The sequence below is a fragment of the Trematomus bernacchii genome, unplaced genomic scaffold (assembly GCF_902827165.1).
Source record: "Trematomus bernacchii unplaced genomic scaffold, fTreBer1.1, whole genome shotgun sequence".
Taxonomy (NCBI): domain Eukaryota; kingdom Metazoa; phylum Chordata; class Actinopteri; order Perciformes; family Nototheniidae; genus Trematomus; species Trematomus bernacchii.
In genome coordinates, this window is record NW_022987817.1 from 399,946 (window position 1) to 419,945 (window position 20,000).

Genomic DNA, 20,000 nt, shown 5'->3' on the forward strand with positions numbered 1-20,000 from the left:
TGATGTGTTACTCCGTCCTCAGAGCGGCTCACTCTCAGCTGCATTGATTTTCTTTAAGCTAAATTTAGCCGCTGTCACTTCCTCTGCAGCCAGACGCGGCGCCACATGTTGGAGGGTGCCAAATTGAGTCGGCCAAATCCAGGAGGTCAAAGAACAACAACCACGTAAAACTGGAGGCAGATAAGAAAGTCCTGCAGGCTCAAGACCGGGTCCGAAAAGACCGAAAACCCTCTCTGAAGTCCAGAGGAAGCTCGAACTCCAAGAAGACCTGAGGTGTGAGAGCGATGTTCTGACGGCGGAGACGTAAGCCTCGAAGAGGAAGAACAACGCCTCCAACGAGCGAATCCAGCCTCAGCCTCCTGACTCTGAGGGCTCTTCAGGTGGATCACGAGTCCATGAGCTCAGAGAACAAAGGTCTGCTGATCCAGAAAGCAAGGAGAAGAACCACCTGGTGAAAGAGAAGAGCGTGGCTCCAGCAGCTGACTCAGATCCCGGTCCGTTCTGCTACAGGTGAGGAGAGACTGCCTGAAAGCACACCGCAGGGTTTCCCACGTTTTTCCACGTTTTTTCTCCAAGTTTTCCCACGTTTTTCTCCAAGTTTTTCCACGTTTTTCTCCAAGTTTTCCCACGTTTTTCTCCAAGTTTTCCCACGTTTTTCTCCAAGTTTTCCCACGTTTTTCTCCAAGTTTTCCCACGTTTTTCTCCAAGTTTTCTCACGTTTTTCTCCAAGTTTTCCCACGTTTTTCTCCAAGTTTTCTCACGTTTTTCTCCAAGTTTTCCTCCAAGTTTTCCCACGTTTTTCTCCAAGTTTTCTCACATTTTTCTCACGTTTTTCTCCAAATTTTCTCCAAGTTTTCTCACATTTTTCTCCAAGTTTTCTCACATTTTTCTCCAAGTTTTCCCACGTTTTTCTCCAAGTTTTCCCACGTTTTTCTCCAAGTTTTCCCACATTTTTCTCCAAGTTTTCTCACGTTTTTCTCCAAGTTTTCCCACATTTTTCTCCAAGTTTTCTCACGTTTTTCTCCAAGTTTTCTCACGTTTTTCTCCAAGTTTTCCCACGTTTTTCTCCGGGTTTTCTCACGTTTTTCTCCAAGTTTTCTCCTGGTTTTCTCCGGGTTTTCTCTGGGTTAGCTTCGGTTCCCTCCTGCTACATAGTCTAGTTACCAGCTCATAGAATCCTACTGTGAACCCTTAAGTGTGATGATAGAAATGTAAAGCAGGGTCTCCAGCACATAGAAAGTGCACACGTTGTGTTAACTAGACTCCAGGAGGTGGGAACCACAGACACGGCTCTGGACCTTTTCCACTCGTACCTCTCAGGAAGACAGTATTATGACAGGAAATGTACCGCTGGTGTCCCCCAAGGGTCAGTCCTGGGGCCACTGCTTTTTTTAAATTTAAATATGAAGCCCCTGGGCCCAAATACTGAGGAGCCATAACATCAACTTCCACACACATGACACACAGATTTACCTCCAAACTAAATCTGTTGCAATTAGGGATGTCCCGATCAGCTTTTTTTGCTCCCGATCCGATTCCGATCATTTGATTTTGACAATCTGCCGATTCCGATCTTTTGAAAATCACGTGATCGGCTCCGATCCCCGATCACGTGATCGGATCGGGACATCTCTAGTTGCAATGTCTTGTGTGTGCAGTTCGACAATTATGTGTAAATATTGAATCTGTAAATGTGATATTTGAAAATGGTCCATCCCAGTGTCTCTTAGAACCCAAGGTGATGTTTAAAAGTCAAAAGATATTCACTTAAACCTGCTTAAAAGCAGCAAATCTTCAAATCTCTAAATGAATCCGTTGCAGCTCGAACTGTAATATTCTAAGAAGACGTTATAGGAGAGGTTTGCATTATAAACAGCAGCTTCATATTGTGTTTAAAAAAGGGCTTTAAAATGCGCTAATATCATACACAACAGCTTCCACACGGACACTAAGAGACGATGCATTAAACCACATGAAGACCAAAGCGCTCAGATCTCCCACTGTAACGGAGGACTGTGAACGCAGCATGCAGCAGCATCTCTTTCTGTTTTTTTGCAAAGTGCTGGATCAAGTTCAGCTGCAGCGCTGCACAGGAGCCACACACACACACACACACACACACACACACACACACACACACACACACACACACACACACACACACACACACACACACACACACACACACACACACACACACACACACACACACACACACACACACACACACACACACACACACACACACACACACACACACACACACACACACACACACACACACACACACACACACACACACACACACACACACACACACAAAGAAGAGGAAGCGATGAAGATGGAAAATAAATAAAGAAACACGGCGGGACATCATCTCCTTTTTCCCTCAAAGTTAACATGCTACAGGAAGTCACATGACACACACACACACACACACACACATAGGGAGAGAGAGAGAGAGAGAGAGACGGTACCTCGATCACAGCTGTTCCCCATCATCTGAGGAGAGGACACACACACGCACGCACGCACACACACACACACACACAGGATTCAGCCAATCAGGTGAAGCTGCTGCAAACGTCCGTCTTCGTCCCGTCCTCTACTCTCCCTCTCTCGCCCATCAGCATCATCCTCTCTCTCTCTCCTCCCTTTTCTCCCCCTCAGAGCTTTACTGCATGTATCTGATCAATCTCTCTAACTGCTCTCCTCTCTCTCTCTGCACACACACACTCTCTCTCTCTGCACACACACTCTCTCTCTCTCTCTCTGCACACACACACTTCTCATCTTCCTCCTAATACATAATCACTAAATAAGTTTCAGCCGATCAATGTGTGTGTGTGTGTGTGTGTGTGTGTGTGTGTGTGTGTGTGTGTGTGTGTGTGTGTGTCATGTCTTACACCACACATCCCTTTCCTCACACATGTAGTTTGCATGTAGTTTTAATACTAAATTATTTCAGTAGCTTCTGTCACTGAAACATGTTGGAGAGATGTCCCGCCCCCTCAGCCAATCACGTGCGATGTGTTGGAGTACGAGCCAATAGGAGTGCTTGTTGATGAGGCGTTCAGGTTGTCTGCTGCGATGGTGATGGCAGTGTGAGGAATGTCTGGGGATTAATGAGACACACCTGACGACGCAAACACAACACAGGTAATCCTCACCTCAAACTGTCTGTCTGAGAGCAGAGATCCACCAGAGCCTGAGGGAGAGCCTGAAGGCACCACGAGAGACTGAAGGAGAGCCTGAAGGCACCACGAGAGACTAAAGGCACCACGAGAGCCTGAAGGCACCACGAGAGCCTGAAGGCACCACAAGAGCCCGAAGGCACCAAGAGAGACTGAATGGTAGCCTGAAGGCACCACGAGAGACTAAAGGCACCACGAGAGCCTGAAGGCACCACAAGAGCCCGAAGGCACCACGAGAGACTGAAGTCACCACGAGAGCCCGAAGGCACCACGAGAGACTGAATGGGAGCCTGAAGGCACCACGAGAGACTGAATGGGAGCCTGAAGGCACCACGAGAGACTAAAGGCACCACGAGAGCCTGAAGGCACCACAAGAGCCCGAAGGCACCACGAGAGACTAAAGTCACCACGAGAGCCCGAAGGCACCACGAGAGACTGAATGGGAGCCTGAAGGCACCACGAGAGACTGAATGGGAGCCTGAAGGCACCACGAGAGACTGAATGGGAGCCTGAAGGCACCACGAGACACTGAATGGGAGCCTGAAGGCACCACAAGGGCCTGAATGGGAGCCTGAAGGCGCCTGAAGGCACCATAAGAGCCTGGACGAAAGCCTGAAGGCACCACTAGAACCTGAAGGCACCACAAGCCGGACCAATTTATACTTTTTTGAAAATTAAGGGGAACATAATTTAGACTAAATGGACGACCTAGAACACATTTCTGACAAGAAACCCCCCTAGTGTCACATATCTGAAATGTGGCATATATGTCCCATTGGGCTTTAATGGTAAAATAACTCTTATATATAACTTAATTAATGAGGATGATTTTTTGGTTTAAATTAGTTTGAGCATTCTTTGAATTGAAGAATAAAGAATATATTAACTCAATATAATTTAATCAGCTAAATGAACTGAGCAGATCATAATCATATTTCTAATTGTGCATATGTGTCACTCCGGGTTTACTGTGAAAGTTTAGGGTTAAAGTCCCGATCAGTGTCACAGCGATGTTGGTCTCATTTGTTTCATATCAATTTGATCAATAAATGTTTCCACAACAGGTTCAATGTAATAAAGGACATTTTCATTCTTAAATGGCTTGAATTTTACCTTTAGCAACAAAAAACAAGCTTTTGAAATGTAGCTAGTTCTGTCACATGTGTTAGTCTGGCACATGGACATCTTGGACATGTTGTTATGGGTTGTTATGGGAACACAAAGTCACATGACCTGGACCAGGACCCACCAGACTGTTCAGGGCAGTTTAGCTTCGGTTGCTATGCTAACATCACCCATGTTATACCAGAGAAACTTTCATAACAGCGTTGTGATGCCAAACAGCGGGCAGCGCTACAGCGGTCGGTAAATGCCGCTGAAACACATTCATAAACAATGAACCACGGCACTCTGGAGAAAAGTATAAGGTTGGAGAAGTCGTTATTTAATTTAATCTGGCTTCGTATGATTAAAAGCAACTAGGGCTGTCTCGAATACCATTTTTCGGGCTCCGGATATTCGGTAGTAATCAGCAGCGGATATTCGGCCCGCGCGGGGGGGAGGGGGGTGCGTAGTAATCAGCAGTGAACCGCTTCAACACGTGTATTTCGGTTTATTCACGGCATTCATTTTGTTATTCTACAGTATTGTTGTTTTATAGTTATTTGTTAATGTAACCCAATTTGTGTTCTTTGAAATTGAAAAGGATATCGCATTGTGTTTGTTACTTTAGTTGCAGTTGTATACGTCTCAAGTGTAATTTGACTTGGCTTCCTATTTTGTATGGACATGCTTTTATTTTGAAGGAGAGGTAGCGCAGTTGACAGGAAGTTGTTGTTGCTATGGAAACAACGTGACAGAGATTAACGGAGAAAAGTCATATCTACATATAAAGACGGAGAAAGTAAACGATAAAGTGTATGGTTAAGTGTTAGGACCCCCCGAAGAGGCACAAGCTCTTACGTTGATATTGGAGATTTCAATCAATTCAATTTGGCAGCCGCAGTGCAAAAAAAACCGAATATCCGAATAACGATATTACAGCCCTAAAAGCAACACGATCATCGACCCGACACCGTTGGGTTGAAAATCAACGACGTAAAGGGTGACGTCATGACGCAGCACCAGTCGGGCTCCACACACACACACACACACACACACACACACACACACACACACACACACACACACACACACACACACACACACACACACACACACACACACACACACACACACACACACACACACACACACACACACACACACACACACACACACACACACACACACACACACACACACACACACACACACACACACACACACACACACACACACACACACACACACACACACACACACACACACACACACTTCAAAGAATGTCTCTCATAATGAAACCAGTTTCTGCCTCCGCTCACATTCCTCTGAATTCTCTTTTAAATTATGTGAATATTTTTCTGCTCGCGTCTCGATTCAAGATTCACATATTGTTTTAATTATTAATCCGTAGGAGATATTATGTACTTTGTCAATACATGTACTCTGTTCAAAATATGAATATACAGTGAGTGAGTTAACTAATAAATACATCTAAATTAATATAAATAATGTATAAATCATATTATGCAGGAATATATATAAGCCCAAATAACTACTCAACTTATACGTTAAAAATAAAATGAATTAACATAAATAATAATGATATATTGAGGGAATATGAGAAGTTTTATGTTAAATTAATAATTGTTACACTCATTTAAATGTGAGTTCATATTGCAGCTGTAACGCTCTGCTGAGAATATTCATTATTCCTTTCTTCAGACTAAAGAGGACGCACTGATGACCTCTGACCTCAGGACAAAGCAGAGCAACTGACACACAGACCGTTAATAACACACACACACTCTCACAGACCGTTAAAACACACACACACACACACACACACACACACACACACACACACACACACACACACACACACACACACACACACACACACACACACACACACACACACACACACACACACACACACACACACACACACACACACACACACACGTTTATGTTTCTGAGTCCTGCCATGATCTGCTTGAGAGAAGTATTCACATCCTCTACTGCAGTAAAAGTATTGCATACTACACCGTGAAAATACTACAAGTACAAGTAGTGCATCTTGTACTTGAGTAAAAGTAGAAGTAGCATCTTGTACTTGAGTAAAAGTAGAAGTACCAGAGTGTAGGAATACTTTGTTACAACAAGCAAAACTATAAAAGTATTATCCAGCAATAAAACTAGTAAAAAAATCCAATACTAAACTAGTTTATGTCAATAAAATACATAAATGTATACTGGGTTAAATACTGTATATTTAGTGGGGTTAATGCAAGACTAGTTTTATTGATGGTTTTGTATTGGGTGTATTTCTAGATGAATACTGGGTACATACTTTGTATACTGCAGGGTAGCTTGTGAGTTTACTACAGTTACTTCCCACCACTGAGTATTAGTACACGGTGGTGGTACTACCTGCAGCTTTAATGTTTAAATCGCTCTTTAACGGGAGTTTCTGCACGCGGACACTCGTCTCATCTTCTCGCGCGTTTCGCCACCTGCACGCGGACACTTGTTAAAAACACCGGAAGTCGGATTGACTTTTTAAAGAGTTTAAAATCATAAAAGACTCACCCGGAAAGTCCATGAGAGCCGCGGACTAACTCATGTCAGAAAAACACTGATTCTGTCTCAATCACTCACACACACAAACAAACACACGCACACACATACACACACTTCCGGCCCGGACCTTCAAAATAAAAGTCCGGCTGAAGGAAACTGCTGCCGTCTTCGTCCCGTCCTCTACTCTCTCGCCCATCAGCATCATCCTCTCTCTCTCTCCTCCCTTTTCTCTCCCTCAGAGCTTTACTGCATGTATCTGATCAATCTCTCTAACAGCTCTCCATGTGTGTGTGTGTGTGTGTGTGTGTGTGTGTGTGTGTGTGTGTGTGTGTGTGTGTGTCGTTTTTGTAAATCAATACTAATGCAAAGATCAGAGAAAGGGATGTCACATCAGAAATCAAATGTAGCAAGGCTCTTATTTTGAAGGTGATGTTGCAGGCTGTGTGGGTTTTATTGTGGCGGGGCTGACAGGTGGAGCAAGCTGAGGAATGCAGCAGAGTCAGTCACACACACTCAGAGATAACTCTTGAAACAATGTTCAAAGTTAAAACCAGTCCAAAGTATATTAAACTCCATGGGAATATGTTATTAAGTCCAGTATGGATTCATTATTAAACCCAGTATAACAGATGCTAAAAACCCGTTTGAAACTAGTATTAAAACCAGCATACTTTTCATATATTTTGAACCCAGCAGGAAAACTAGTACAAATTTGGTTTATTTCTAATTAATTCTGGGTGGAAATACTGGATGTATACTAGGTTTAAAACCAGATTAATACTGTGTGTAATTACAGATTATTACTGAGTGTATACTGGCTTTAAAGCCATATTAATAATGGGTTTAATACTTTATTAATACTTGGTTTGATAGCAGATAAATACTGGATTTAATACCAGATTAATTTTGGGGTTATTTCTGATTCTTACTGGGTTGAAGCTGAGATTGAGACTCTTATTTTGTTGTTCATGACTACATTCAGACTCCATTTGATGCAGGATGGACCATGTACGTCTCACTGGCTTTGTTCTGGATGTTAAGCTGTATTTATGTTGCTGGGATCTTTAGGACACACACGCTCACAGAGTTGCAATATAACGCAGTATTGAATTGTAGTTCCTGCTCATTGTTCAGCAGATTCCTGTGAGTGCAGGTTGAGCTGCGTCTCAGACAGAGAGTGAAGTGTAAGTAACTCTGAACTCTACGCTTCACTGTGAAGTAGAAAGTGAAGCAGAAGAACAAACAGAGAAGTGGGAAACAACAGAGCTTCCAGCTTCCTGTTTCACTATTTCAGTCTCAACCTGTGAACCTTAAACACACAGCGTTCAACACGTACATATATATCATATATATCATAACACACCAGTAAAGCAAGCAGCCAGTGTTAATGCAACAATACTTAACCCAGTATACGTCAGGTGTTGAAGCCGGTATATGTTCAGTATATATCCAGTATTAAACCCAGTGTATATCCAGTATTAAACCCAGTGTATATCCAGTATTAAACCCAGTATATATCCAGTATTAAACCCAGTATATATCCAGTATTAAACCCAGTATATCCAGTATTAAACCCAGTATATATCCAGTATTAAACCCAGTATATATCCAGTATTAAACCCAGTATATATCCAGTATTAAACCCAGTATATATCCAGTATTAAACCCAGTATATATCCAGTATTAAACCCAGTATATATCCAGTATTAAACCCAGTATATATCCAGTATTAAACCCAGTATAACTGTAGCATTAAGACCTAAATACTTCTATACTAATCTCAACATCAATCCGTTCTTTAAAGCGGTGCCAGCATGCATCAAACCCAGTATGAATATATAAATAAACCGGGGGTAGTTCCAGTATATTCACTTTTAAAACCAGTAAACAGTCATATTCACAACCAGTATAAACAGTGGTGTAGGGGGATATTTGTACTGGGTGGACGCTATTTTAATGAGGTCATCCCAAACAATGCCACAAGTGCACACGCGCAGTGCACTCACACAACGGGCAGACAGGTCTACAGAAAGTACCGGTATGCTCAGTCCGACTTTAGTTACTGTACTGTTATATTTATTAGACTATTCAAAAAAATGACTTTGAGGTCCCACATCCAACAGTAAAGTAACAGCACCAGTTTAACTCCAGTAGTGAGCGGTTTCCATGCCGATGTAACCCAGAACTAACCCAGTCCAGACGGGTTGTGCTCTGTGTGGGCAGACTGGGAACATTAGCATCATAATGGTGGGTGCAGAGGTCAGAGGTCAGTGAATTAATGAGTGTGTGTGAATGAATGCAGGATAAGAGAGAGGGGGGCTTCAGACAATACACTTTTTTACTCATAATATAAACTTCTGATTCAAAGAAGATGTTGAGATAAAAGTGGAACATGTACGAGAATAAAACTGACAATTTCCAGAGAAGGAACGTAAATATATGGAGATAAAAATTGTACATTTATGAGATTTAAACGTACAATGTTACTAGAAAAAACATGAATATTTTGAGGTAACAGTGGTACATTTACGAGAATCAAAGGTTCAATGTTTACAAGTAAAACTAACATATTTTGAGATAAAAGTGGTACATTTACGAGAATCATTATTTATATTACCTCTATATAATGAGACAGACAAAGTGCCATTGTTCTTCTGGACCCCTGCAGATGTGGCTGGGAAGCCCCTCGTCGTGGCGTCCCTCAGGGGTCAGAGGTCAGACAGACGGACGGACACTGGACGCTTTGTCCCGCAAACGTTACCCGGCAACAGAGACGCTCCCACACAGAGCCGGGAAATACACGCTGCACCCGAACGCCTCATTTTACCAAGAAACTACTTCCTCCTGAATCCAAACATGGGGTAGCTTGGAAACCACATATCAGCTCTATCAAAGCCAAAGACCTCATGGATCAAGCATCCTTGTTCATGATGTACTGCTCCTTCATACTTCCCAAATGGTTCTGAGCAGGACGGTGAAGTGATGCTTGCTATTTCTTGTCGTGACATGTAGCTGATGACCTAATATTTTATTGATAGGGAAAATGTACTCTAGATGGAGGGACCAGAAAGGTTTTTTTAAGCTTCTTCTTGCCCCTGTTGAACGTGACAGACACTATTTGAGCATTGTTGTTATTTGTATTTATTTTTTGTACTTTGTTATAATTATTATTATAAGTAAAGAAATATCATTATTATTGTTGTATGTTTTGTTTCTGACATGTTCAATACATTGACTAAAATAAATAAAAACACCCAAAAATGAGACTTAAGTGGAAAACTTTACAAAATAAATGTGAAAATGTGGATTTATGAGAAAAGAGTTGCACAAAACAAGTTTCTCAATAACATGATTACAGTAGTGTCATTCATTTTGGTGGAAAATAAATGTGATATTTCCATTTCCCCTGAAATCCGAGACGTAAATGTAACGTTTTAAGGTTTAATCCACTTTTTACATCGTGTGTGTTATTATAAAAATAAACAATTCAAAAGAAAAATGTAATCAAAGTTGTGTATTTCAGATAAATCTTATATATATTAATAATGCATTGCTGGAGGAGCTTCATACTCTGCAGCTGCTGTGCACATGATGATAGAGAGGCGAAGTCCAGCCCATCTACTTCCGACCCATGGGACCTTATTTCTGAAAAAGTTTGTATTGAAGTCAATGGAGAGAGAAAGATTATCTTTGGATCCCGTTTGAATTGTGCCACGAATTACACATATGATGTTTGTGAATTTAAAAAATAATTTCCATGTCAAAAAAGTCACAGTTTGTCGTAAAACTGTTGAAATATAAGACTATGAAAAATACGCAACTAGAAAGACTACAAATCCCAGAGTCCCGGTCCCGCATGCTGGCTCTTAGGAACCGACTCACTCCCCTTGTGTGTATGTACAGCTCTCAACATGCCCAGACTTGGAGTGATTTTCACCTCTTTTAATACTTTCCGCCTCATTCTGAAAGAAAGAAGTGAAATGTGCCAACGTGACGGCCGTCTTGGTGTGTGGTGCGAGACGGGAGATGGAGTTCATTGAGCGTTTCACACAAAAAAAAGTTTTACTTCACAGTTTTACGACACATTTGAATTTTTTTGACTTGCAAAATTATCTTTTAAATTCACAAACATCATATGTGTAATTCATGACTCAATTCAAACGGGATCAAAAGATAATCTTTCTCTCTCCATTGACTTCAATACATACTTTTTCCAAAATAAGGTCCCATGGAGCTCCCCCGGAAAGGGAGGGACTTCGCCTCTCTATAGAGCCTTTGAATCAGGAAGGTGCATTATGGGAAATGTAGTGTTTTAGGACTTTGAGTTTTCTGTTTCTGATTAATGTAATCCACGTCTGTGCATTTATTTATTTAACTTGCACACACACGGATTAAACCACCTCCTCCAAAGTCTGACACACACACACACACACACACACACACACACACACACACACACACACACACACACACACACACACACACACACACACACACACACACACACACACACACACACACACACACACACACACACACACACACACACACACACACACACACACACACACACACACACACCACACACACACACACACACACACACTCACTCTCTTACCGAGCATGGCGGCGGCGCCCTCTGCTGGGAACTCGGGGAATGGCCCCTCCGAGGGAACGCTGACAGTCCTGCGGAGACTTCGACCCTTGGAGGAGTTGGTGGGACTCTCCTGAGCCTCAGCTGCAGCCTGAGGGGGACACACACACACACACACACCATTGTAAGGTGCCTTCACTCTGCAGCAAACTGTGCTCGAGGCACCTCCGCTTCCTGTCTGTTATTTAGAGAATGTTGCTTGGTGGGGCATTTAATGGCTCTCTGAGGTGTTTTTTGGAGAATCAAAGCTAGAAGACAGTGATATTGATGATATGAATAAATCCTGGTTGTTGTTCTGAGAGCATAACAGGAGCAATCAATCAATCAATGTTTATTTATATAGCCCAATATCACAAATGTTACATTTGTCTCAGTGGACTTCACAGTTTGTACAGAATATCAGTATGACAATACGACCCCCTCTGTCCTTAGACCCTCTGTCCTTAGACCCTCTGTCCTTAGACCCTCACATCGTACAAGGAAACACTTCCAGAGAACACCCACAGTTTAAAGGGGAACATGGGAGAAACCTCTGGGAGAGCAGCAGAGGAGGGATCCCTCTCCCAGGACGGACACACGTGCAATAGATGCCGTGTGTAAATCGAAGAGATAAAACATTTGCAACATAGGTAGACCAAATGTTTGGAAATGCATGTGTCTATAATAGCAGCAGGTGTCCAGATCTTACTGTACTGGAGGTTAATAAAGAATCATGATATATACTGTGTAACTACATATATAGTGTATATAAGTATGAAACAGCAGCAGCTCTGACCTGGTGGTCTCTGGGCAGCAGGATGAGCTGGCTGTCCGTCAGGATGCAGAACTTCCTCTCCCAGGAAACTGTGTCGCTGTAGGGACTCTGACCGCAGGAGAACCGGTGAGCCGGAGGACCTTTAACATCTGAGAGGAGACAGCGTGTTAGAACACACACACACACACACACATTTAACCTGCTTTAAAGAGGCCCTGTACAACAAAAATTAACACAGATGGGAAAACTATTTTAAATTATTATAACGGCTAAAATCCCTGTGTTCCCTCTATCAGTGTAACACTCACGCTCCTAAAGTGCTCCAACCAATCAGAGCAGACTGGGCTCTGGTTTCACGGTGCGTCCACACGGCAGCGCGCGTTGAAGCTTGCCGGTGGGCGTGTCTGGCTCGCGACCAACAACCAATCACCTGAATCTCCCGCCCCAGACACACAAGCACGCGGTTTGATTGGCTAGCGCTTGTACTGGCATATGATTTGATTGGCTGACGCTTCCGTTGAAGCTTGAAAAGTTGAACTTTTCTCAACTTTCGAAGCGAGCAACGGAGGCAAAGCGACGCGACGGAACCACAATGCAGTTCGGCAAAGCGTGACGTCACCACATTCAAAGTGAAGGGGAAGCATCTCCGTTGAAGCACGCGACGCTGCCGTGTGGACGTACCGTCGGACAGAGGGGGAAAAGAGGTGCTGCAGCACAGGCAGTATGACAATCTCATACTGCCTGCAAATCTCAAAATGGTGACTTTTTTCTCAAAATCTCAAAATTATGACTTTTCTCAAAATCTCAAAATTATGATTTTTTTCTCAGAATCTCAAAATTATAATTTTTTTCTCCAAATCTCAAAATTATGATTCTTTTCTCAAAATTATGATTTTTTTCTCAAAATTATGATTTTTTTCTCAAAATCATGATTTTTTCTCAAAATCATTATTTTTTCTCAAAATCATGATTTTTTTCTCAAAATCTCAAAATCATGATTTTTTTCTCAAAATCTGAAAATCATGATTTTTTTCTCAGAATCTCAAAATTATAATTTTTTTCTCCAAATCTCAAAATTATGATTTTTTTTATCAAAATCTCAAAATCACTTTTTTCTCAAAAGCTCAAAATTATGATTTTTTTTCTCAAACATTTCAGAATGCTGACATTTTCTCAAAATGGAGAACTTTTTCTCAAAATGGAGAACTTTTTCTGCACAACTGTTGCTTTTGTGAATATTACAATAAAATCTTCAACATTGCAATTAATCCTGAGAACATTGACCCTGAAACATGTTATATAATTGCTCTGTAGAGAAACAATGGAGCTGCATCCCATAATAACAACAACAGCAGGAACACACAGATTATTAGCATTTCTAAGCACCAATAAACACTCTGACAAAAGCTTTACTACAACCCGTTTATTTAATTCATGAACCTTAATACACAGAGAATATTCATTTAAACTGAAAAAAAAACACAACAAATGCAGATATTTGTAGAGCTCCCCTAAATGTCTCCAGCTGTTTTAGGTAAAGAGCTCACCCTCGGTTTGATGTGTCATTATATTTAGATGGAACCCTTTTTAATAAAAGTACACTGTATTTTACTGTCTTTTAAGTATGTTTTTTTACGCCTGAATTGAGAGATATGTTGTTTTTACACCGTGAATTCAGCTGCTTTCAATCAGACACATCTTTACACAAACACCAAAAACACACACACCCAAATAATGTGATAGACCCAGAGAGAAGTACAATCATAACATATACAATGATCTAAAAGTAGATGAGGCAACACTGAGGAATATTACTGCCACGTTATTAACTCAACTTAATATCAATTAAGAAATCAACGAGGATCTTTGGTAGCTTTACAGAAAAGTCTCTGGAAAGATAAAGTCCATAATACCCAACAACAACACCTATCTGTCCCAACAACAACAACACCTATCTGTCCCAACAACAACAACAACAACACCTATCTGTCCCAACAACAACAACACCTATCTGTCCCAACAACAACAACACCTATCTGTCCCAACAACAACACCTATCTGTCCCAACAACAACAACACCTATCTGTCCCAACAACAACAACACCTATCTGTCCCAACAACAACACCATCTATCTGTCCCAACAACAACACCATCTATCTGTCCCAACAACAACAACACCTATCTGTCCCAACAACAACACCTATCTGTCCCAACAACAACACCATCTATCTGTCCCAACAACAACAACACCTATCTGTCCCAACAACAACAACAACAACAACAACAACAACAACAACCAAACCCGGCCCGCTTTTTTTTGCGTTTCCACTGGGTTAGTTCCGGCTAACGGGTACTTTTTCACCTTTTTTCTGGCCCTCCAAAATCGAGGTTCTTTCCGGGCCACTAGTGACTGCAAGGGAGCTACAACTACAACACAATGAACATAGTTTACCGTGATTTAATTGTAATACACGTTTCAAAATGATGCCGAAGTAACAACATACTGGTACCGGTTAGTAACAACCATGAATTAATGCTTTGACAAGTCTGCAGACAGACGGCAGGCTAAAAAACGTTTAAAATGCGTGTTTTCTGAATGGAGATCCGATCGATCAGGCTAAGCTAACGTTGAATATGCTCCGACCGTCCACACTCACAACTACGGCCTACAGACGTAAATAAAACAGCGCATTTGGCAAACTTTTAAATCTGCTCTCATTTCAGGTGAATCGACGGAGCCCTCCTCCCCCCCATTCTCCTCCTCTTCATCAGACCCAGGTCACGATTAGACCCCCCCTCATCACTCCAGATCCTCCCCACCACCACTCTCATCTGTGATGCCAGGTCTTTAAACTCCCTAAATCCAAGGTCTTCATGGATGATGTGTTTGAAACAGCTGGATCAGGGTCTTTAGCTATAACTGTATGAACTCAGATAAATGTAGAGATCAAATAAAACTCTTTCACAGAAAATAATCTTAAATTAAGTGATTTTTCTGATTTTACTGCAACAACCCCTGTTACGGTCACCTTGTTCTTCCCCTGGTACTTCACATTTCTACACTTTTCTTTTCATCCCAGATCTATTCTGCTGTTTCACATTCACAGAAACCTTCAGAGGTAAAACCCTCAGGTCATCCCAAGTGTAAAAGTATGGAAACATCCTCTCAGTGAAAGTGTGTGTGAAGGTGTGTATGTGTGTGTTAGAGTCAAGATCAGAGAACCACAGCTTTCCTCCATTATAGTCCAGATTCACTCTGACCCTCCGGGGCTTCTTCTGAGATGAGAGATCAGTGGGTGGACCGGATGGAGAGAATGCTGTGAATCCACCTAACCAGGTTAATATTCTCCATAATCCAGACTCTTTGTCTCCCTTCCTCTGTGCAGACTCTGCTAACACACCCAGTGACCAGAGTGTAATGTCTCCAACCTGAACGTCCCAGCTGTGAGTCCCTGAGTCAAAGCCCTCAGAGCCCAGGATAGAGAGGTTATCAAACCTCTCTGGATTATCAGGAAGTTCCCGTTTCCCTCCTCGTCTCACACTGGTCAGATCTTCAGACAGGATGAGTTCTGGAGCAGCAGTGTTTGGGTCCAGGATGAGAGGAGAGTAGGACACCATGTCCTTCATCTTGCTCCAGATGTTGAAGCTGAGGTTGCCCAGGTGTTTGGCCTGGTCTATCAGAGCTCCTGAGGGCAGCTGTGGATCCTCCAGCAGGGGGCGCTGCAGCCTCTCCACTGCAGCCTTGTAGTTGAGCAGGAAGGAGACGTCTTCAGCTCTCAGCTCCTTCTCTGTGGCTCTGACTGTGTGTGAAAGAGCTGCTATCTCTCTGCTCACAGCCTCCATCTTCTCCTCCATCATCTTCCTCTTCAGCTCCTCTTCCTCCCTCAGTGCAGCCATCCTGGCCTCCTCTTCCTCTTTTAGAAACTGGTGAAGCTTCTTAAACTGCTCCTTAATCCGCCGCTCTGTGTATCGGGCCTGGACCTTCAGGTGTCCTGCTGTTTGATCAAGCTTCACTTTAACTTCTTCAAAGAGCTTCAGTTTCTCCTGAAAGGGCTGCAGAGACTTCTGGAGCTCCTCTCTGAGATCCTGAGCAGCTTCATCGATGGGTCTGATTCTGTGGTTGGTGTGTGTTCTTGAATCTCTGCAGACGAGACACACTGGCTGCTGATGGTCCAGACAGAAGAGTTTGAGTCTCTCAGAGTGCAGACTGCAGAGAGCCTCTGGAGATCTCTGACCTCTCTCCTCTAAGAAACTCTCACACGGGTTCTTTAAAGTAAAGTTAGCAGGAAGTGAGTCCTTGGAAAATCTTCTCTTACAAAGTGGACACTTCCTCTCTTCTGTCTTCGTCCACCAGCTCTGCAGACAGTCTCTACAGAAGCTGTGGCAGCAGGACAGGGTGACAGGATCTCTAAAGATGTCATGGCAGACCGAACAGCTGAGGTCTCTCTCTAATCTGGAAGCCATCGTTCTCCGGTTGAATCTGAGAACAGAGCAGCAGCCGCTCCCTGCTCCTGGAAGTTACTTCCTGTTTGAGTCTTTGTTCTGGAAACTCCCCGTGTTCAGAGTGTGGATTCAGACGCTGCTCCAAGAAGAAGTTATTATTCCAGATATTCCCTCCTGCAGACGTCCTGAAGACTTTTGTTCTGAATCTGACAGTCCGTCTCTCTCCGTGTGTGTGTGTGTGTGTGTGTGTGTGTGTGTGAGTGTGTGTGTGTGTGAGTGTGTGTCATCTTATTTAATAGCCTGTTTCCTGGTTCGTCTCAGGTGAGTCAGGTGAGTCAGGTGAGGTGAGGAGGTTTGTCAGGTCCAAACTGATTCATGATCATGTGTTATGAAACTCAAAAGGTGAGATACTGTGTACGACTTGGGTATGCAGTTCACTCTCGCAAATGATGATGCAATTCAAATAGATAAATACAGATTGTCTCACCTCACTAGTTTACAAATTAATTCCATAATTCAACACAAAGGTTCTGCTGAAAAACTGGTGATTTGGTGTTTTTTTGTATAAATACAGTGGCGGCCGGTCCATAGGGGCGCTAGGGGCGCCGCCCCACCTCTTCCCATATTAAAAAAAAAAAATTAAAAAAAAATGTATATTTTAAAAAAAATATATATTTTTATTTTTAATGAACAAGGTAAATATTATATAATTGGTATCAGTAAAATGTATAATCTACAATAAAATCTCGTTTAAAATTGTGTTACGATGTCTAAAGTTACTGATAAGTCACATGTTTCCTGCCTGGCCTTGCCCGTGTACCTTCTCTCGTCTGGGCGCTAAGAGAGGAGCCCTCAACCAGTGCAGCAGCAGCCACTAGCAGCTGACTGTTGCTATCTGTAACGTGTAAACTATGCCGCGAAAACATAATTTCAGCCAATCAGCGTCGTCAAATATGATGGTCACAGGGCTCCTACGTGAGCGCCCGGTGCAGTCTGTGAGTTGTTTGGACTCGTATCCAAGGAGACAAAACAGGAAGCTGTCATACACTCTGGAAGCTACAGCTAATGAAAACTCCGTTTTTGACATAAAAATGGAATTATGGATCATCAATCATTTTTCAAAGTGACAGACACATTGGATTAACCTATGGATTAACCTTCAGCTAAGTTTTTCTCGTTTTTGATCAGAATTGTTATTCTGCAAAAGGTGAGCATATCTCCTCTACCTAAAGCTACGTCGTGTGATGTCTGTATTTGCTTCTCCTGTCGCGAGTTCTGATCGCTCAGTGATGATACTTATATTTCTAGAATATGTGGAATCTCAGCTTGTAAACTTGTTTGTGCATATCTGATAAGTATATCGATTGATTTATACCTAGAGTGCGTTAGCATTTTTTCGCTCAGGGCTCATTTAGACGCTTCTTGTGAGACTTGTGTTTTGTTTCGGTAAACATGGTTCATATCATCAGTTAGATGCGTTTCCTCTGAGTAGGACACATGAATAGTTTATTACATTTTAAGAAGCCCTGAGACACAGTTTTGTGAGAAAAAAAACGGGGGAAAAAAGCCCCTTAACAGGTTAAATGGGAATTAAATCAGTGTTCCCAAAGCCCCGGTGTTCTGCAGTTTGTGTGGGCCTACTGTACTGTTGCACAGTTTATGCTGTAGAAACTATGGCCAGGACAAGGTGTTTGGAAGTTTTGGAAGATTCATAGCTAACCACACTGAAGTTATGGAGGTATTGATCAGTCTTCTCATATTTTTAAGCCTCAAATTGTCCTTCCCCCCCTCTAACATCACCAGAAGTCATGATTTAAGGGGTCTTTTCTCAAAAAAAATTACCGGGGGAGCATCCCCCCGGACCCCTCTAGTATTGTTTGGTCACCATTTCCACAGCCCCACCTAAAATATTTTCCACCAGCCGCCACTGTATAAATATATTTCCAACATGTGCATACAATGCAGAGACTGCAGAGGGCGCTGTGGCTCCAGATATCCTCATCAGGAGGAGGAAGAGGAGGAGGGGGAGGAGGGGGAGAGGAGGGAGGAGGAATCAGGAAAGTGAAGAAATATAATGTCCAAAATATTTCAATTAACCCTCTTCCAATCAAACAAACCCCACACAGAAGCGACCACAAACACACACACAGCGGTACAGTGTGTGTGTGTGTGTGTGTGTGTGTGTGTGTGTGTGTGTGTGTGTGTGTGTGTATGTGTGTGTGTAGCAGCTGAGCAGTGACACACTCACTCAGCAAACTATTTCTGTCTGCATACTAAATCACCCGCGTCAGAGCGAGAGGCAGAAACACCTGCTCCCAGCTGAGGGGGAGGAGCCACGGGAAGCAAAGCACTGATTGGACGGTTTACAAAGAGATAGGAAGTTGCTGCTGTGTTATGCAACGCCGGCAATACCTGAACTCACACACACACACAAATATACACACACACACACACACACACACACACAAATATACACACACACACACACACAAATATACACACACACACACACACACTTACATTTTGAAATAGAAAGTACATTTTGATATTTATTTTGTGTATTTTCTTGTCTATTTTAAATGTTTTCTTGTCTGTGCACCCAAAACAAATTGCTTTCATGGGAAATCCTAATTGCCAGTGAGGAGCTTTCAGGTTTTTATATCAGAATATTCCTCTTTAAAGATATTTCCTGTACATATTTGAAAAACATAAACATGACTGTGGCAGCTTCAGAGGCACGAGAAACATCCAGTGAGAGAAACTCGACTCCAGCCAAACCTCCACTGGGAATGTGTGAGAGTCTGCCACCTGTCCACACACACACACACACACACACACACACACACACACACACACACACACACACACACACACACACACACACACACACACACACACACACACACACACACACACACACACACACACACACACACACACACACACACACACACACACACACACACACACACACACACACACACACACACACACACACACACACACACACACACACACACACACACACACACACACACACACACACACACACACACCAACAGAGGCTGCTTTGTCTACACAGGTCTGGTTTCTTAGGCAACTTGTAAACACGGACGTCTCCACCAATCACAGCGCGGTGACATCACTGCTTTATCAAGATGGGACCATTCAACAGGAAGTCATGGGGGAGGCGGGTTAAACCACAGTGAGAACAGAGAGGGGTGTGTCAGATAAAACTCACACACACACTCAGATATCTCCAGTGTATTA

At 42.7% G+C, this 20,000-nt stretch overlaps 2 protein-coding genes across 2 annotated transcripts in view; both read right to left on the bottom strand.

Moving 5' to 3' along the window:
* The window catches only part of LOC117498825 (ras GTPase-activating protein nGAP-like), a gene marked incomplete in the record, with an annotated part of 75,364 nt that overhangs the window by 45,628 nt on the left and 9,736 nt on the right, over positions 1-20,000 (bottom strand). The window contains 2 exon segments of the mRNA XM_034150969.1: positions 11,497-11,623; positions 12,308-12,435. Coding sequence (XP_034006860.1) covers positions 11,497-11,623; positions 12,308-12,435 — 255 coding nt within the window.
* On the bottom strand, positions 14,851-17,076 carry LOC117498826 (tripartite motif-containing protein 35-like). Its single transcript, XM_034150970.1, has one exon. It carries the CDS (start codon positions 16,749-16,751, stop codon positions 15,345-15,347), a length of 1,407 nt encoding a protein of 468 aa, XP_034006861.1. The 5' UTR covers positions 16,752-17,076; the 3' UTR covers positions 14,851-15,344.